Source organism: Rhinatrema bivittatum, chromosome 10 (assembly GCF_901001135.1).
Source record: "Rhinatrema bivittatum chromosome 10, aRhiBiv1.1, whole genome shotgun sequence".
Classification (NCBI taxonomy): Eukaryota; Metazoa; Chordata; class Amphibia; order Gymnophiona; family Rhinatrematidae; genus Rhinatrema; species Rhinatrema bivittatum.
Genome location: NC_042624.1, coordinates 86,596,199 through 86,617,038, shown reverse-complemented (window position 1 = coordinate 86,617,038; position 20,840 = coordinate 86,596,199). Strand labels below are relative to the sequence as shown.

General features: G+C 42.8%; 1 protein-coding gene across 1 annotated transcript in view; it reads right to left on the bottom strand.

Moving 5' to 3' along the window:
• The window catches only part of LOC115100252 (vitellogenin-A2-like), a 43,370-nt gene that overhangs the window by 19,102 nt on the left and 3,428 nt on the right, over nt 1-20,840 (bottom strand). The window contains exons 6-22 of the mRNA XM_029618619.1: nt 20,607-20,755; nt 18,331-18,481; nt 17,472-17,629; nt 17,229-17,391; nt 14,890-15,012; nt 13,781-13,999; nt 12,561-12,784; nt 11,859-11,956; nt 9,975-10,099; nt 9,739-9,840; nt 9,114-9,233; nt 8,834-9,023; nt 6,427-6,520; nt 5,855-6,040; nt 5,268-5,409; nt 3,095-3,320; nt 2,840-3,006 (exon numbers count right to left, since the gene is read on the bottom strand). Coding sequence (XP_029474479.1) covers nt 2,840-3,006; nt 3,095-3,320; nt 5,268-5,409; nt 5,855-6,040; nt 6,427-6,520; nt 8,834-9,023; nt 9,114-9,233; nt 9,739-9,840; nt 9,975-10,099; nt 11,859-11,956; nt 12,561-12,784; nt 13,781-13,999; nt 14,890-15,012; nt 17,229-17,391; nt 17,472-17,629; nt 18,331-18,481; nt 20,607-20,755 — 2,637 coding nt within the window. The remainder of the gene's footprint in view (nt 1-2,839; nt 3,007-3,094; nt 3,321-5,267; nt 5,410-5,854; nt 6,041-6,426; nt 6,521-8,833; nt 9,024-9,113; nt 9,234-9,738; nt 9,841-9,974; nt 10,100-11,858; nt 11,957-12,560; nt 12,785-13,780; nt 14,000-14,889; nt 15,013-17,228; nt 17,392-17,471; nt 17,630-18,330; nt 18,482-20,606; nt 20,756-20,840) is intronic.

The following is a 20,840-nucleotide window of genomic DNA, read 5'->3' as shown; positions in this document are numbered from 1 at the left end:
TTTGCACTGACCTTACCTTGATTCAAATTTACATATTATTTAAATGAATTGGTGCCAAAAGGAAAACTTCCTGGGATACCAGCTCATTTTGGTGAAAATCTTCACCATTTAATAGATCGGCTTCTAAGTTAGGTGGCTAAACCCTTTGAAAATTGACACTTATTGAACATGTGTGCGCATATGTTTATGCATCTCTCTCTCTCTCTCTCTCTCTCTCTCTCTCTCTATATATATATATATATATATATATATATTTCTCTCTCTCTATATATATATATTTCAATCTTTTAAGGACCATTTTACATTTGTCTTGCAAGAAAATTTCAAGAAATACATTTTAAATATGATTCAGAGCTTCCATGTGTAGGGCCCCCATCGGGTTCCCTTCTAAAGTATGACATGGCAGCCACACTAGAAAGATAAAGTAGCTTTAGAGGAGCATACCATCTATTTCACAGCACCCCCATGTGAGGCTGATGTGGTGGTTGCTACCTGTTCCTATATAAGGACAGGAGCCCTTGTGGATGTTTGGATTTTTAGTTGGACAAAGGATAAGAATTGTTGCTTTGGGTTCCTGATTTTTGGTTAAGAAGGCATCCTAGGCCCCACACCTAGCGATCTGGATTAGGAGCAGAATTCATAGCTTTTCTCATTTGTGAGTTTTTCCTTTTTGGAGGAGCAGGAGAGAACTGGATTATTTTGGACTTTCCCTGAAGGACGTTTGTTTCCATCCTTCCCTCCATTTTGCACATTGGGAGTGTTTTTGTACTGTTTGGTGAGAGTTACAGCCTCCATTTAACCAAATCAGGGAGCAAAAGTGCCCAGGAGAGAGGAGCAAAGTGGACCCTGTCTGGTAATGGCCACTCTAATACCCAGCCGGTGTCCTGGGATTGGAGTGAAGATGTACTCTTCGGGTACTACAGGAGTAAAAAGGTGATAACTAGGACATCTGTGTCAAGCTATGGAAACTGGAAGATACATTTTGAGCTCATCAGTAAAGACCTTCCGGGAAAGAACCTCATCTACTTCTTAGAGGAGAGAGAGAGAGGTGTTTTGAGAGTTTATGGTTTAAGAGAATTCAGAGTCACAGATTTACCAAATGTAATTTAGTTTATCGTATTTCTGCAACAAAATGAATGAGCAAGAATTATGTTTCATCTTTAAAGCATGTTTCAGTGAAGTTGTGTTGAATAATACCCCGTGATTATTACTACCTACTATACGGACTATAAGAGAATGCCCAGGGTGCAGGAGATTATCCTCCCCACCCCCATAGAAGAATCCTACAGGTCGGGGGCTATTTCAACTATATGGAATTATGAAGAGTGCAATATTTTTGGCAGTTCATGGAGAACCAAGGTTTGGCAAACAACCAGGAGATTCCTACTCCTTATAGGGTATGCGGATGTGTGTGGCTCGGAGTGGACAATGAGTTGGCTGGAATCAGCTAGGCAAGCTGAGACTGCCATGTGCAGCAGAGAAGAATGCCAGTGGGGCCTGACAAGGGAAGCTGTTTGCCAAGGAGCTTCCTGAAGACTTCTACCTCCCCCAGTGCATTCACCATATTGCAGATGAGCAAAACAATTCCAGGAGAGATGGTGGGATCTGAAACGGGGTTTCCTGTAAAATCATCATGGTCATTTGGAAGAAGCAGCTGTAGCAAGCATGGGAGTGGGCCAATTAGTGAACCAAAAGTTCTCAGATTTGTTAGGTGAACACTGACAACCACAACTGAAATGGTTTCCCTTCCTGGAGAACCTGAAAGTACATCAACAGGGATGCAATGCTTTGGGCCTCAACCTGAGCAACAAAATGGAAATAGGCCTGAGGCTCATTGAGAGGGGAAATCTGAGTCTGCACCCTCTGAGAGTCCATTATTATAGGAGCCCCGATTTGTTGGAGGGGTGAGATGTTCATCTACTGATCAGTATGGGTTGCAGCTAGATACAACAACTATGAAAGAGAGATGGACAAATTAGAAGCAACTGAACCAGTGGTCTCACTAAAAATCAATCAGAAGATGGCTCCAGTATCTGAGGCTATCAAGATTATCTTGGTCTGGCTAGAGACTTGGTTTATCCATCATCATTATCTGGAATAAGTGAGGGAGGTACCAGGCAACCAAGAGTTCTTGTATTTTCCCCTTGGTATGGGGTGGGGGGGGGGGAGTGGAGGGGCAGGAAGGACTTTTAGGTGTACAGAGTCGTACCAGGGAATGGAGTGAGTTCTTATCTCTTTCTGATGTTGATTTCTCTGTTACCCTTATCAGAGGACTGGAAAACCCAGCGCTAGAAACCTACCAGAAGACAGGTCATTAACTTACCTGTTCAAGCAGACCGGTTGGTAGTAAAGGACTGGTCTGAACAGTATTACTGACTGTAAATAGGGAAGACTATTGATGATGTTCCACTTGTCATTGAGGACATATCAGAGACATTTTCTTATTCTCTGTATGTTGGTTTGTGTTTGTATTTATTCTAGGAGCCAAGTTTATGAGAATCCTACTCAACATCTGAAAGGTTCCATTTAGATAGAGACCAGATTTGGAATGGGATATTTTGGAAAACACCTACTGTACTTGAATGTAACTCTCTTTGAACTACAATAAAAAAGCGTGAGGTAAATTCACTAAATACATATTTATGTTGGCTGAGAATTTAATTCTTCAATCAGCTCCTGACCTGGCTGGGCAAGAAGCCTAGAAGAAAAGATTTGCATCTAGTTATTGATTGTGTTTAATGGCCAGTAGTTAAAATTTGTCGCATAATCAAGTTCATTATTTATGTGTGTTGTCATGAGGCCTCTTACCTAGGTACACGTTTTTGCTAAAATAAATTACCTTAAACTCTTCATCGATTCCCAGGATTTTCTTCAGTTTTGTTTGAATCATGGAATCTTTCAGTTCACCTTCATGCTCCTCTAGGGGAACCAAGCTGATTACCTTTGCAGCTGCATTTTCTGTTTGGATGTCCAGCTCTAGAGTCGAAATAGCTGCATCTGTCTCAGCTGTAAATGACATACATACATTATTATAAACCACTTGGGTCTCAAACACAGCTCCCACAGGCAGAGAAGTTTGTGACTAGTACAGTACCTGGTTTTAAGGCTATAGTTAACTCATGAGCTCCCGCCAATTGGTTCAATAGTTTATCTTTGGGATACCCAGCATTAGTTGATTTACAATCAAAACAGGTCTGGAAACCAAAATATGCTGATTTGACACAATAGTGAAATCGAACAGGTATTGCACCCATGTTGTGCCCCTCTGCATCTGCAGAGTATGAATGTTTCCTAGCGGCGATTTCAGCAGATGGTTCTTCCTGCATTAAAGAAACCAACAAAAAAAGGCGTTAGATATTTCAAGGTTCATATTCAGTAGACCGGTGAGTGGCAAAGTTATTTGTGTATAGTTACCAAGATAACTTTAGCCGAATAAACATCAAAATAAGTTTCCCAGTGAATACATTCTGCTAAAGCTATCTGGATTAATTTTTCTGGATAACATTAACCGTGCCTCTGACTATATTCAGCTAAAATTATCCTAGATGACTTTAAGCTTGATCAGCTGTATCCCACATATAAAAGCCGGTTAAGAGGAAAACAATCCTGCCAGATCAGCAGAGAATATCCCCAAAATACTTTAGAAAAGAAGCTACTGCATTCCTGGTGGCTTTTGAGGCTTTGGGAGGGGGGGGGGGGGGTGTTTCCAGAGGAGTAAGATGGGGGCAGGAGGGAGCCCAGAACAAGGCCTGTGATTTTCATTTGGGGTGGGGGACCCTCGAACTGCTATGGCCTGAGATTATTTTGATTTTCTTTTAGGGGTTTGGGGGAGTAGCAGTTGGGTTCTAAACTATTTTGGGAGGTGGAGAGATGGCGGACCGGTCCTGCAGGCCTGGCAGGTTATTATTATTATTATTTAATCAGCGATCTATACTCATGCCCGGATAACTTCAGGACTGGCTCTTGGGCACAATTAGACTCATCTGGATAAATTGCATGGATATTTCTGAATAACAGAGTTATCTGGCTACGCTATCTGGATAACTTTACTCTGCCCTGGAAGGCCCCCGCATTATCAGGCTAAACCTTACCCGGTAATAATTTAGCTGATTAGAAGGGCAGGATATTAAAACCTCGGGGTTTATCTAAGTAGCTCAAATTATCCCGACAAGCTCCTTTGAAAATATGGACCTCTTTTGTTTTCTACACGATTTAGGCCCATCACTTTACAGTCTGGCCCTTGCAGGTTGCGATCACTTGGCACCTAAATTCACACCTGTTCTTCAGATCTCCCCCAGAGAGAGATTTTTCACATCTCAGGCTTGACAGATCTGGGCATTTCAATGGCTTAAAATGTATCTCTCCGTTGAGCCTCGGTTTGGGCAATGGCTTTAATGGGGCCTTTGACAATCACATACAAAAATAAAACCCAGATCGTTATAAGGTTTAATGCAAACTCTTAAAAATCCTAATACGGGGCATAATTCTCAGGCTGTACCAGCAATTGTTATATTCACTTGTGTCCATGTATATTTATTTTATTCCCCCCCCCCCCCCCACGAGTGCAGACGAGAATTACCCGACCACCGAGGTTTTGCAACAAGACAGAGCTGCAAATGAGTGGGAAGAGGGAAGTGTCACACTTTCTCTGCCTCCTTGACATTAAGTTCTGCAGATGCCTGAAGTTTACCTTGCCATGGAGGTACCAGCAGCAGGTCTACGAGCTGCGGCCCCAGGGCCTGTTCTGCTGATGTCACCTCCTGACTACTTACTGCCACGCAGAAGCAGGCGCACAGGGAAGTTACAATCCCTTCCCCATGGGGCTAGCAGCGTGTGCTACGCATTATTCCCTGCCTTCTGATCAGAGGAGGGGAGCCATGGAAATTATAACATGGACTGCTGATACTTGCATACTAACAGCTACTACTCCGTCTCTTATGAAATCACTTCTATAGCAGCACAAGATGTATGCAGCACCCTACAGACACGCATAAGAGACAGTCTCTGCTCCAAGGGTCTTACAGCCTAGTCAAGACTTACAGGCAAGCAATTTAAAGATTAAGCCTCCAAGGGTAAGGGAAGGGGATGATTGTTGAAGCCAGGAGTCGAAGTCGGGAAGGAAAGAGGAGGGAGGGGCTTATCTGGGGACCTGTAGGAGAGATAGTGGGATTCAAAGGAATGGGCTTGAGAAGGCAGACAGGGTTAAAATTTGCTGGGGTGGGGACGGGGAAGAGCCTGAGACCGTCACTATGATTTAGATCAATTACCCTGCTGTCAGCTGCTTGGGCCGATCCTCTTGCCTCGAAATGTTTCTTCAGAATACTCTGCCCAGCAGTTCTGGGCCCAATTGGAATCTTCTTAGTTTCTCTTGGGTTGTCCACATTCCTTGACACAGCAAACATCTCAGCTCTGCGAGGGGGGGAAAGGCATGGATGGGATGTAGAGCGGAAACAGCTGTGCGCCGGGTACACTTAGTTTGGGGGCCTAACAGTACTGTTTTCATCATAGCCTCTCTCAAAACTCTTGAACCCCCAAAGTAGGCCGTGGCAGCAAGTAATGTTACTTCAGGGCAGCAAGGCCATTGTGTTATACCTCCTAGAGACTCCCTAGTGGCCCGTACAGGGTGGCCCAGTGCCCACGCAGCTGTCCTGAGAAGAAACATGAGCTGACAGTAGGGCCTGGTGGAGGGAGTCTACATGAAAGATGTTAAGGAACGTTTTTGGAATGACTGATTGTTAGACTGACGGCTACAGGATGAAATGTGCATCCCTTATACTTTTAAACAGTAAAAGCTTCAGAATAAACAATACAACATTGCACTTCTCAGGTAAAAGCAACAAACAAAGTCCAGTACCTTATGGCTAGTAATTCATTTTCTTGCTGCAATGGTGTAGTTGTAACTTTAAGAGATTTTTCTCTCATGTTTATCGCAGCTGAAATTTTCACTGGGACATTTATGCCTGCGTAGGCTTCCAACTGAACTGCAGACTGAGCGTTCGGCATAATGATTCCCACCAGTGCCACTGTTTTCGAGGATGTGCTGCAAAAGAAAGGAGATGGTAACAGGAATAAGGGCATTGACCTACTTAGAAGGAATTGTTTTAACTGGTGGAACAGGAGCAGAGATTGGGAGTAAAAGTGATGCGGCTGCTGGAACAAGGAGAGGATGAGGAAGAGGTAAACGTAAGTTTAGCTCTTAAACACTTTTGACTATAAATTGGAAGGTGCTGTATGGAGGCCATCCTAAGGACTGAAGATCACACCATTTTAGGATAAAACGCTATACAGTGGTACAGTTCCCTTACAATGCTATGAGCTTTATTTCTTAAATAACTCCCTAAACTGCAGCCTTTTCACTTTCAGTGCCAACCCCCTTGAAGGTTTTAAATTTCTGACAGAAAGGACAAAGCAGATACTTTTACTTACCTTATATGTGCCTCTGTCTGAACATCAATCTTGGATTCCAATAGCTGTGAAAGCCTGAAGTCATCAGAGGGAGGTGGTTTCACCTTTACAGTAGCTGTACATAAGAACATAAGAGCATAAGAAGTGCCATGATGGACCCGACCAAAGGGGCATCAAGTCCTGCATCCTGTCTCTGACAATGGCCAATGCAGGTCACAAGTACCCGACAGATCCAATCCTTCTTGTTCATAACCAAGGTTAAGCAGTGGCTTTCCCAGGTTTACATGGCTAACAATAGGTTTTGGACTTTTCCTCCAGGAACTTGCCCAAACTCTTTTTATACCCAGCTTCGCTAACTGTTTCACCACATCCTCTGGCAACAAATTACACAGTTTAATTGTGCGCCGAGTGAAAAAATAATTTCTCCAATTTGTTTTAAATGTACTACCTTTAAGCTTCATGGAGTGACCTCTCATCCTAGTAGTATATGAAAGGGTAAATAACTGTCCCTTATTTATCCGTTCCACCTGACCTCTATCATTTCCCCTCTCAGCTGTCTCTTCTCCAGGCTGAAGGGACCTAATCTGCTTAGCCTAACCTCAGAGGAGAGCGGTTCCATCTCCTTTATCATTCTGGTCACCCTACTCTGCACCTTTTCTAGTTCTGCTAGATCATTTTTGAGATGAGGCAGCCACTACTGCCCTCAGAACTCAAGGTGCAAACACACCATGGATTGATACAGAGGCATTATGATATCCTTTGTTTCATTTTCCATTCTGTGAAGGACAGAAACACAGGATTTACAAAGCATTGCACTGTTTTATAATAACTACATTTCAGCCTTCCATATTACTTTGTATTCTCTTCTCATGCACACATTTTGATTCTTTGTCGAGTGCATGATGAGCACGGGAGAGGGCGGGTGGCCTGGGCTCACAGTCTGCTTCTCCCACTGACATTCCTCCTGACCATTGAGTCACTTTATCTCCCATTGCCTCGGGTACTCTCAGGGAGGCCCCCATATATGCACGTGCAGATTTACAGTAATATTTTGTAACCTGTGCATATCTGGTCCATGCAGATTATAAAATATGCGTTGTTTGTTTCAGTATGTGCAAATATTCACAGCACATTGAAAGCGAGTACTTTTTTTCTACCTATTTTATATCATTTGCACTAGGTAATTAGCAGGTGTAAAATTGCACGAATAGTTTGCCTAATGTATTCTCGTAAATCCCTTATAAAATAGCAAACTCCACACAGACCTCTTGACCACGCTCCAGAATGCCTTAGACCATCCCTTTTTTTTGTGCAGATAAAATGTGAGTACGAAACCAAAAAGACACGCATATTTTGGATGTTTATAAAACAGCATTAACGTGAATACAGTCCACTTACACACATATATGCTAATTTTATGCGTTACTCCTTTCAAAATGAACTCAGAGGATAATTTTCAAAACAATTCACAGAAGAGCATTTATGCACATAAGTGGATGCATGGAGATTTCTGCTAGTATTTTACAAACTGTGCGACGAGAGCTGCACTTTTACAAAATACTGCACACTTCTGCTCTGAAAGTACACGCACATGCCTCAGTACACACGAAGATGTCCAATGTGAGGACACACTTATTTTCTCAACCTATTTTCTAAACACACAATTTTATATTTTACGTGTGGAAAAAAATCTAACATGTACACATAAAACCCTGATTTGTATGAGGAGCAAGTATATTTTAAAACAAGCACACGTACTTGAAAACACCAGTCTGCCAATACTTCCACCAATTCACCCTGTCCATCTCCAGTTCTCCTATTGCACTTCACTTTGAATTCCTTCCAGTTCACCCAAACTCCCAGCCAAAAATATCAGACAACAGACCAGCCAATTTCACTTGCATGCATGCATTTGCATAAATCTCTTATAACAAATTCCATGCATACCTCTTGACCTTACCCTGGAATACCCCTACACCCCCTCTTATTTTCATAAAACTAAAAATGCGCGTGTACTTTTGATGTTTATAAAATAGGGTGTACATGAATACAGGATACTTGCGTGCATATATACTAATTTTCCACAGGCGATCCCTCTGAAAATGTACTCATTGGATGGTTAGCTTAGCTGCCAGAGGAATGGACCCATTGTACTTGTATATAATTTAATAAACTACCTGGGTTTAGGGTACTGTATAAATGCTGAAATAATTAAAATACAAAGGGGATGTTGTACACAAGCTTCTGAGGCCACGTAGCTCCTGGAAAAGGGATCTATGCAGTCTGGAAAACTCATGTACAGCAAATTATCTTGGAAAAGTTTTGTGATGATCCAAGAAAATGTATCATGCTCTGTAAAGATTTCAAGATACCGTAATACAAATGGAGTGAATAAAAAGTAAAGGGGTAGATTGTTCTGAAAGCTTACCGTCAACAGCAACATTTGCCACAGTAGCAGAATACACACTGTAATCTACTGTGAAACCAGTACAGGAAGGAAGAATTTTCCGGGTTTCTGTTGTCACTGCAGGTTGCACCCAACTTCCTTCAACACCGTTGAGAAGTTTGTTCACTGCGGTCTTCACCAGAGTGTGTCTCTCTGCTGGTTCCCTGATAGCCTACCAATGGACAGACAATTAGCCAGCTGAATGAAAGACGAGCACTGCCAAGCAGACTTTGCAGAAGAGTAGAGTAGGGCTGCTCTTTACCTTAACCGCGTTCTGAATGTCTTTGCTGTTGAGGTTACCATAGAAGACCTCATTCCCCAAGATGTTGATGCTTGCCCCCACCAGAGACTTAGCTGGAGACGATGTCTTCAGACCCATCAGCTGTGGAAAATGATCACAAAATAAAATTTTACACCCTGTGATCACTGCACAGCACCTTAGCAGCTGCTGAATATTTACGTTTACTTCGAGGTTGGACAGTGAGATCCCGTTGACCCACAGACTTCATTCGCCAGACCTTTTGCATAGATAATAGCTCAGTTTTTATGTCATGGGTTGTGGGAGGTTTTTGTCACTTATTACAAAATAAACAATGTCCAGTGGCATAGCAGGTGGGGGTTGGGGGTCAAAGCTACCAGGTGTTAGGCTGTAGGGGGCGCCCGGAGGCCTTTTTTGTATTTTTATTTTACAGCTGCACGCAGGTAGAAGGCGAGAAGAGGGCGCTTTTTGAAATGTGTGCTGTTTCTGTGACCTGAAGCATTTCTACAAGGAGGACGGTTGTGGGAAGGGGAGGAGTATGGGGGACGCAACACAAATGTATTGGCTCCCGGGTGCCGGAGACCCTAGCTACGCCACTGGCAGTGACTATAAAGGAGACAGAACGTACTTTATTTACAGTCCGCATAATATTTTCTCTCATGGAAGAGTCAGCAGATCGCCCCTTGTCTCTCATCATAATTTCCTCCAGCTCTTCCATTCGAAGAACAAACTGTAAAGAATACACGAGAATTACTCAGAGCAGAATGTGTCCAGCAACTTATTGACGAGCTCTTATATTAATGGATTGCAGAAATGCTACTGAGGGCATACGCATGCACCCTAACGTTTGGGCTTTGTATTTACCTCTGCAATATCAAATGATGCACCACTGAAGATCCCCCCGAATTTACCAAGCAAAAGCACTGGGATCATGGTTTTTCGACTGTTGAGGAGGAAGCCATTGAAAACACCACCAGCCATCATTTTGTCTGTAGTAAGAATGACAAAACAGATACTGAAGGCTTGTTTGCATCCTGGTATCCATAGATGTTTCATGTCAATCTTTTGGTGCATGATACAGCAGTGTAGAAAAACATGCTTCGGCTGCTACTCTGAACTTTTCCAGTGCTGCATAAATAGCCAAATTTGCAGAGATATTCTGAACAAGGTAGTTTTGGGTTTTTTTGCTCTACAGCAAAAGAAAAGCTATCTGGGCCAGTTAAAATAGGATGCTTGGCTCTGTTCCATGGAGATTTGCTCCAAGGTATGATTTCTTTGCATACCTTCAAATTGTCGCCCAGCAGAGGCAACGGCATGCCAGCAAATAGTAAATCCCACAAAGGAATGAATTCAGTCAAAGAGAAGGAACATGAAACAGTTCTTTTGTAAGCTGCACTGTGTTCGTTTTGCAGCTTCTGCCCTTAAAGGTCGCCGTTCAGCGACCCGGTGAGTAGAAAGGTTATCCAGGTAATGTTACCTAGAAATTCAGCGGGACATATCCAGGTAAGTGTTCTCTTGAATATACGCAGGTAATGTTAGGACAACTATTGTTCCAAAGAAACTTGTTTGGCTAATTTAGCCATTCCCCCAGAACTCCCCATCACCACTTCTTTTTATCCAGATAAATATGGTCTGGGGGAGGGGGATGCAGAATTTCCCAGTTTTGAGTTTTGGCTGAATCACTCAAAAAGTTACCTGGACAAGTTTCTGAATTTGGACATCTAAGATTCCAGATCCCAGTTACTGGGAAAACAACAATACTCAAAATGTATTGAAGTTAAAGTTAAATAGTTAAACAGACAGGTAAATAGAAAGCAGCCTTATAAGAATTCATTTGGGAGGTAGAGGGAAAAGCAGATCATTACATTCTCCCCCTTTCATGTGGGTGTCTATTGAGAGCTTTGCTCCACGGTGTGCTGAAGTCTTGTCCTGCTCAGTTTGTACATTTTTACCTATATTTGGCTGTATTAGAAGTTTTGGTGAAGTACATCTATTATATACACATACGTTTTTCTTCAAGTGATATTGCTGTTTAAAGTTTGTTACAGCACCTGCCACATAGCTGCTCCCTCTATGGTGAATCAAAGTAACTCTGGGCACTGTCGTCCTGTCCTGAGCAGTATCACATCACACTGATACTTATAAACTTTGAATACAGTGTGACTGACTGATGAGCAGACCCAGAGAGGATTTTTTTTTTCTTTATTAAAGGCATGTGGGCATTGTTAAAGCGTCCCCTGATTTTCCCATTCCATAATTATTCAGTGGGACATCTTAGGAAAAACAAGTACCAGTCCTGCATTATCTTTCTACAAGAATTTGGAAATTTCTGTTTTAACTATATATATATTTTTTTTATCATTGGGAAAGGGAACGTATCATAAATCACTTACAGTAGTTTGCCCTTATTATTAAAACAAGAAAAAAAAAAAAAAAAAAAAAAGAAAACCCTTTCAGCAACAACCAAAGGATGACAGGACTGTATCTAATGAAGGAACTAAAATGTTCAGAAGTTGCTTTAAAGTCACCCTTACAAAATCCTTAAGAAATCAGTAGGCACAAAACCTTGAGACGTCCTTGAAAAATATTCCTTCTGGAATGAGCATTAAATTCCTAAAGGAAATACATTTAATTGTGGTCATTTTTCAAAGGACAGCAAACTTTATATTCAGGAAAAGAAAAAAAACAAAACCTTCATCATAAGCCCGGTTATCAGAATGAAAAGGTAAATTCTTGGCTTTAACTTACATGAGAAAGGGCTTGCACAAACAGCCGTGCTGAAGCGGAAACTCATTCTGTCAAGTTTTCGGTCCAGTATCTTAATGGCAACGTTGCAAGCAGCAGCCCTGAATCAGACAGACAGCGCCTAACTACAGTGCAATTGTGTTATGCCAGCAGAATAACCACATTCAGTTTGGTAGGTAGTATTTTCACTTATAACAAAAAATACAATGAAAAAAACAGACCCAGTCAATGAGATTAGCTGAAGAGCATCCCAAGAGCTGGTTATTAATCAGCAAGAACACTTCTGCTTCTCTGTTTTACTGCCTTTCTATTTCCAGGTCTGGATTTCCCAGTGGCCACATGGGATGGGGGATGGGGGAGGGGGAGGGCAAGACAGCACCAACAACGGCTAAGGGCGGCAAAAAATCTAAATCTGTCACAGCATATTTCTATCTCTCATATCAGCAATAAAGACTTCAGGTATGGACTGGCGCTTTGATCCAGCAGACTCGAGACTTGTTTTGGGGCAACCTGCTAGGATAGGGCGCATTATGGAGGCAATGCACTCTACTGTGGGGTGAGCCTGCCCCTCCAGTCCTTGGGACTAGTGGGGTTCCTGGGATGAGGGGAGGGGGGAGGAAAAGATGGCAAGGGGGGTGGAATTCAAAATACCCTGGTGTAGAAGAAACTCATAAATGACTGGAGGAGTTTTCCTTCCAAACTTACACATCAAAAAGATCTGGGCTCTGGCTCTTAGACAAACACTTCATGTGGGAGAACGTGAAGCTGGCAAGCTGTAGGTTGGAGTTGATTTCCTCCAGCACAATGTTAGCTATGGTTATTATGAGCGAAAGGCTGGGTTTGGTTTCAAACAGAGCCACGCAGGCCATCATCCGGACTTCCGTAGGAATATTGCGATCCGCGTAGATTGTAATGAGGACATCCTGCACCTGTGAGGGGCAGAAAAATCAGTTTTAATACCAGAGAGTAACAAAACCTACACACACACACACGTGTGGCCTTCTTTCCATTTTAGGAACTGATGATCAATGACCAAGGGCCGGGCGAGCGTCACTGGATAAAAAGGAACAATGTTACGAAGACATTGAGACTGCCTAAATGAAGATGGCCATGTGAATTCAAGGGACGATGCTATGTGTTCCAAACGCTTTACCTCGCAAATAATTGCTCTTTACTATAAAGGTGGTGTAATTGGCATGGTTAGCCTGTAAAGCACAAGTTGCTGTTGTGTCTTCCTTTTGTCTTATTTGTTTGAGCAAATTTGTTTAATTTCTTCTATTTTCTCACTCGTGGGACACTAAAAGATAGGCACCATTTGCTATGACCACGCTCCTTGATTTTTGCAGCTCTGCTTTCCAGAGTCCATTCTGCGTTTTTTTTCCAAGTGACATTTATTCATTGGACGCCTGCGCAGAGGTCCTAAAGAGGAGCAGCACATCAGCCCCCCCTGCTGACGCAAATTCATAATGCTCGGACAGAATAAGCAAAAGTTTGCAAAAGCTTTTAAGCTCGCGCGTCTCCTCATGAATGAAGCATAAATGAAAACTGGGAAGATAGATCTTAGATATTTTGTTTGCTTAACCAATTCCGTTACCTACAAATAGGTTTTATGGTTAGGTGATTGCAAGGTAACAAGCAGACATCTCCGGGCAGCCTAGGTGGGCCCGATGGTCCATGTCATTCACCAAATGCTATGCATGCTGCTGCTGCGTTTCCCCAGCAATGTGCAATAGACGTGAAAGAGTCTTGGGTGGGGGTGGGGTGGGGTCTTTAAGACCTCACAGGATCTATCGTTGCATCTGCAGCTTGGAGAAATAACAGCACTAAGAAGTGTTCTTAGGCCCTTCTGGTGACATTCGTTAAATGGGGGAAGAGGGGTCCATAGCCCACTTCCAACTAATATCGGGCTGGCGCCGGCTTCTTACTTTTTTGGGTTCCATTTTGCCAATCTTCCTCAGGGCCATGACAGCATCGGTCTGAATCCTGACGGGCCGTGAGGCGGCGCTCTCCGAATATCCCGGCAGGAACTTCTGGATGCGCTTGATGCTCTCTGGCTGTCCTGCGTTCCCGATGGCCTTCATAGCCAGTGATGCATCGTCCTCGTTACCACTGCTAGCGGCCTCAGCTGCCAGGTTATGAAGGGGCTACAACAGGAGAGTGCAGGATCGTTATTTCAACCAGATCGAATGTGCAAGAGCCCACAGAAGCCATGAATAAGAACCTTTCAATTGCAGAAAAACCATGAATAAAACTCTGTAATTTTTACTTTGGTTTGTTTTTTTAATTAATTAATTTTTTTATTCGAACACGACAAGATTATTGCATTAATTTACTAAGATGTCAAATGGGATAAAAGGCCAGCACTCCTGGGTGTCTTACTTAAATTCAGGCTTGTAAACCTTCCTTAAATGATATATTGCAATTTTTTTGGGAGAGTAGAACTAGGTTCGTCTATACATAATGCAAGTTCTGGCCCAGCAGGCATTTGGAACAGAAGCTGAAATATGCGACATTACCTTTGCGTGAACTATACTATCACGGGCACCTGAACTTATTAGAGATATAAAAGTTAAAGGTTACTGTTTAGACATTGGATCCTGAGGGATGAGCTGCACTGTGTATTGTTGATCGTTAAAAGAAGATAGGGAAGATGCTGAACTAGATTCGGAATGGCTTGCTCATTCTTGCTTTTAACTCTGAGCAGGAGAAACTTATATTGAAACTTATATAGCATGCTTTAGTGTCTGTGGCTGTACCCCTCTCCTTTGTCTGTTCAGCACAATGTTTCTGGCTTGGCTCTGGCCACCTGCGCAACTGGAGGAGTCATGAGTCGAGCCAGTGGACATAACATCTACAGTCAATAAATTTACCACTAAGCTAAAAGACTCTCCCTAATGGTTAGCTAGTAGCCCGCTCTCTGCTTTTTAGCTCATGATATCTCGTTGACTGGGGAGACTGAGGCTTGCCAGTTCTATCAATATTGCAGGCAGCACACATCGCAAAGGTCTAAGACAAAAAAAAATAAATCACTCACAGCAAGAGGTTCCGTACAAGATGAAGTTTTATCGCAGAATTTCTTGACCATTGCCCCATAGGATACAGTGGCAACCCTGTAAAGTAGGGGAGTCTTTCGAAGCCTTGAATCCGTGATTAAATCCTATCGGAATATGAAGAAAATGGGTTAACATGGGGATTGTAGAAACTGCTTCAGTAGAGTTCTTAGCCATGGAGAATGAATGAATGACAGTTAGGGCACTATGCCTTTTCACCAGCTGTGTGGCACCTAAGTGAAGCCAATCACTGCTACTAAAGTGACAGCTCAGGATACTTACGGTCCTTCATTTTCAGTTTAAACCTGTAAAATTCCTGGATTTTTCCAAAGCTGGCGATCGGCTTAAACCGATAGTCACCCTAATTTTGGGATTATCAAAAAGCTGCTCGAGAGCTGCAGATGCAGCGTTTCAAGGCCTCCAGCTACTGCCAAATCGAGTGCTGTGTTTCAAGTGCCGCGCCCCACCAGTGACAGCGCTCACTCTCCAGTGCTGCTTCCTCACCCTCCCAAGCAGTGAAAGTATCTGCTGTTGCAGGCCCTGTCCACCAGAAGCACTTCCCAGCGGGCTCCCTGCCCTGAAGCAGAAGTGCAGTTCTGCAGAGCGCGGGAGCCTCAGTGAGCTGCTGCCGAGGCAGAATGAAGCCTGCAGCTTGGATGAATGCTGTTGCAGTATATGTGTGTGTGTGTGGGGTGGGGGTAGGGGGGGGGGTAGTGGGGGAGGGAGGGAGATTCTCGGTGGGGTGGAAGGAGAGAGAGAGGGGCACATGAGGCAGGGGGGGTGGGTGTAGAGATATGGATGCTGCTGGCTGGGTGGGAGAATCTGATAATGGTGTTTTATTATCCTGGCTTCTCTCCCTCAAAATAAACATCAATATTAACCCACAAAAATAATGAGTCATTTTTTTCAACTGATTTTCTCCTGTTTTTGTTCTTGTCATAATAAACCCTGCTAAATTCTGGGGAAAAAATAAGCAATAAAAAAAACAAAAATGAAGGTCCCTATGGATACTTCACAAGGCACTAATTAAGGATAATGGGGGAAGAAATTGCTGTTAAAGACAGGAAGGATGATATAAAGATAAAAGCAACAATGTTAACAGTGACCAAAGAGTTTCAGAGTCTTTCTCTGAACTATCTCTATGGCACTCATTCTGTCGTAGACATTATTTAGGGAGCTCTGTGTTGTAGTTCAACATTTTTGACTGCAATAATTACTCACCTAAAGATAATTATTGCAGTCAAAATAAAGATAAGAGATGAGGAAAAATGACTTTTAAAGAAAATATGAGGAAAAAAATGAATGCAGTCGATATAAACCCCTTATTCTGACTCAATTTTCAATACAAATAAAGGTTAAATAAAACAATATAAAGTCTTATTTGGAAGATAAACTAATAGCCTTACAAATTACTTTCCAATGTTTAAAAGATCTGATATAAGAAGGCTTTACATAAAACAAAAATGTTGCCATATTGGCTCAGACCGAGGGTCCATGAAGCCCACAATCCCGTTTCTAACAGTGACCAATCCAGGATACAAGTACCTGGCATGTACCCAAACATTAAACAGATCCTATGTCAGTAATAAGCAGTGGCTATTCCCTAAGTCAGTTTGATTAATAGCAGTTTATGGACTTCTCCTACAGAAACTTGTTCAAATCTTTTTTTAAACCCAGATATGCTGTCTTGGGCAATGAATTCCAGAGCTTAATTGTGCATTGAGTAAAAAAAAACCTTTCTACGATTTCTTTTAAATGTGCTACTTGCTAACTTCATGGAGTACTTTTTTCTTAGAATTTAAATGGAATTGCATGTGCACTTGGACTGGGCAAGGAGAGCGTCAGTCCTGATATTTCTGGCCAAAAATACTTCACTGTTTTCGTTAACATCTGTTTTCCAGATGTCCCTGTACCTTTGATCAGATGTTTTCTGAAAAAGGGCAACCTATTACTTAAAGAAGCATTTTCAGCATCGCAGGGGCATAAAGTCAAGGAACGTTCGGCCATGTGCACAGTTATGCAGCTCTGTCCTTCAACGGGCCTGAGCTCCTGCTCCTATCAAAGAGCCTGTACTCTGCAGGAAGAGGATCCAGTGGAAGATCAGAGGGCAGCTAGAAAAGCAGGCACTCTGGTTGGTTGCGCTGAAATGTGGCTTTTATGCAATATGCTAGATTATCCTCACATGGCTGAGCGATTCAAAAGACGAAAGTTACCCGGGGCTATGGGGCGGGAGGGGGTGACGGAGGAGGGGGGGGGGGGGTAGGGAGCATGGGCTGATGTGTGGAAAGCAAAAAAAAAAAATGAACGAGTCCTGCAGACTTACAGCGCATGTTTGAATTGTGTGACGATTGGCCTCGGTTAGCAGCATGCTCCAAGTGATGGCCTGGAAAGCTTCCGAAGTGCTGAACTCCTGGAAGACCTTTTCCTTGATAAATTTCATGGAATCAGAGGTCCCTACTGCCGGGATGATGTTCACCAGCCAGTGCCTGTAATCAGAGAATATAATTCCCTAAATCCCCAGAAGAAGGGACAAAGTCGGTCTGGTTCTTGCGGCCGGGCACCGTACCTGTACTGAGGTCTGTCTTTAAATTGCCTCCAGATTTGCAGAATGAGATCATAGCCCCCTCTGCGCAGATACTCAACAACTTCCAGGAGCTTGGCGGGAGCTTCCCGAGTTACCTTGCGCCGGTTGTTCTGCACCAAGCGTTCCAGCGATTCTTTCACCTGTCCCCAGAAGCAAATCGCTCAACGAATGAACATTTAAGGATGTACAGAAAGTAAGTTTGCCATCGGTCAGTAAATCTGCATATTCTGAAAACTGTCGCCGTGTTACTTTAATGGCAGAATTTGCACACATGGACACACAAGCAAAACTCTCAGGTGTTTTACTTTGAAACAGAAAGAAAAAAAGAGTTGGCGGGGTTTTTTGGGGGGAGGGAAGAGATAGGGGGGTGTTACAAAGTTTGGTGAAAAGCTGCAGAAAAAAAAATCTTGACCAGTTTTCATGGTTTTATTGGGCAAGAAAATTTGTGGATATAGGACAGGGGTAGGCAACTCTGGTCCTCAAGTGTCACAAACAGGTCAGTTTTTCAGAATATCCGCAATGAATATGCATGAGATGGATCTGCATACAATAGAGGCACTGCCTGCAAATACAGTATATCGCATGCATTTTCACTGTGGTTGTCCTAAAAACCAGACCTGTTTATGGCACACCAGAACTGGAGTTGCCTACCCCTGATATAGGAATTATTCCTGAATATTTTCACAATAAAATATGTTGCAGCTTTCTAGGAACATTTGCTGATTCATTGTCTTAATAATTTTTTTTTGTTTTTTTTGCTAAAGATCACAATATGGAAGACTATTGATAGTGACTGGATATAATAAGAGGCAGAAAATAAAATAAAGTCTGCCCTCACTACCTGTGCCCCGAAGTTTTTTTCGCTCAGAAGGTGAATTGGCATTCGGAGGTCTTCTGAAGAGAAGTGGTAGCGGATACTTCCACGATTCTCGAAGGAAGCCTGAGGTTCCCTCTCGTCATTGCTTTTGACTGAGACCAAATTCATGATTTGTCTAGAAGAACAATAAGAGAGGTTTACATATTAGCAAGTGAAGAAATAACAGTTTTATTTCCAGTTCCATAGTCTGCTCTGAATTTATATGGCTTGGGAGTGGAAAAGAAAGCAAATTTTTCCACCCTACACGTTTAGCCAGTTGCTAAATCTGAAGGTGCGGTGCAGACTGCAAGGGTCTTGATGTACACATTCCCTCAACACTCCTTACTGCTGTGATTTATTTTACCCGGTGACTTCCAGCACTCATTTAACACTTGCACTCCATAACATCTCTTGTATTTTTTTACACTACCCCAATTCGAGCAATTTTATTTTATTTATTTAGAAACTTGTATATACCGGTATTAGTGGGGACATCATACCGGTTTACAATTGAACAAGGAAGGCTTGAAATTACATGTTAACAGGGAGAGTGAATTGGGAGTGGGATAACAAGGCGCAGAGTGGAAAGATAGAGTAACATAACATTAACAAGCATCAATTAACAGTGCAATGGCAAGATGACATATTTTCTGTTTTTCCACTGAGGTTGATTGTCTTTCCTTTTCTATAGCTCATTTTCTGTACTGTGCTTCTGCATGGCTGCCAGTCTTTCGGTGCAGTGCACACGAAAGGCCTGATTTACACATGAAATATTCGGTCCATGTACTGGATGCATTAGGTGGTTTGGTAGATCACACAACTAGACTAGTCCCATTGGCTGACTTGGGTTGGTCTTGTGCATAACCTACACCAAAATCTTTTGTTTGGTTTCATTTCATGGGAAGAGGGGTTTCTTCTGGTCAAATTTGGTTTCGCTGTGGGCTCTTCTATTTTTCTTCATTTTTATCTGTTTTGGGAAATAGCGTGTGCGTATTTGGAAACAGTGCATTGTATGTGCTAATAGCGCTCACTGTTTCCTGAAATAAAAGAAACAAATCTGAATTTTGGTGGAAGTAAAAGGAGACAGGAGGCGCCAAAATAAAAGCAATAACAGAGTATGATTAGGAAACACCAACAGAGGACTGGATGAACTACTGCTTATCATTTCGATAGCATTACTAGATGTTCAGGCCGTTGGAAGGAAAGAATGTAGGTGATTATCTGTTCAAAAAAGGCTGGTATTCTATCTAATTAGTATTCATTTCTCATATCTCCAGTTAGTTTTCATTTTACAGATATTTACACAGATCTCTTATTTGAATAAGAAACACAGGGCAAAGAAGTAAGGGCCTGATTCACTACGGGCTCAGAATTCAAAAGATTATGAGGTTAAAACCAGCTTTTAATATATAAAATATAATTAGAAATTACCAGTTAGAATTTGGCCACACAAATTTGCTATTCAGCTGGACAAAAAAGGGTCCAGGTCAGGGTTAGCGTGATGCTGCGTGCTAACTGGCTAAATTTGTCAATCTAACTTAACCGCTTAAAATTAACCACCGCGACTATGGGAGCGCGCAGCATAGAAATAATTTTAAATTAAACTAAATAAAATAACTGGTTAACCTCCTCGCTCGACGGCTCTTTGAAAAATGTCTCCCTAAGCTGATTGCCCATTGACTAAAAATTGGAGAAGAGCCTTAGTAAATCACTAAATGACTTAGCCACATGCAGTCCGTTACCCCTGCATCCAGGGCTCATCGCTGGGCCAAGTGGCAGTCTGGGGGGGGGGGGGGGGGGGGGGGGGGGGGGGGGGATGAAGACAGCCACGGGGGATCAGGTCTCCCCTCCGATGACATAGCCACAGTGCAGCAGCTGCTCCTGCTTCTGGCAGCCTGCAAAGGGCCACTGGCGCCTCCTCAGTCAGTCACCCCCTTCTGACAGCCCTGCCTGTGCTCAGTTCCTCGGCGTGTTTCCATATGAAGAGGGCCTAGACAAGCACCCCATGATTTCCAAGTAGATTTTCTGAAACTAAAATGAGTTTTGCTGTTGTACTGTGAGCCTGTCATGCTGTGGAAAGGAGACTGAGGAAGGTCTGAGCAGCAAGTGACTTTTACAGAGGCAAAGGGAGCGCTGGGATAATGCAAACGCTCCTGGAATTTGTAGTGAGGTGCCAGACAATAAAAGAATCTGGGGCCCGATTCAATAAAAGTTCCAGCACTGTGTGCATTTCCTCCTTATTTACCCATGTCCTACCTTACCTTGCTTCCATAACCGTCGCTTCCTGTTGTTCATGGAAGGGGCTGTACTGGTACACTTGCTTGCTAGCAGCCTGAGTAATGAGGATCTCCTCTTTTTTGGCTTTCAGCTTGTAATTGCATAGAGTGGTTCCTCTTAAGTTCTTTGCCCTCTGCAGACGACAGGCAATAGACAGCAGTGGTCACAGATAATGTCATGTCATGCTTCAGGTATCATGCAATCAAAAGTGAAATCCT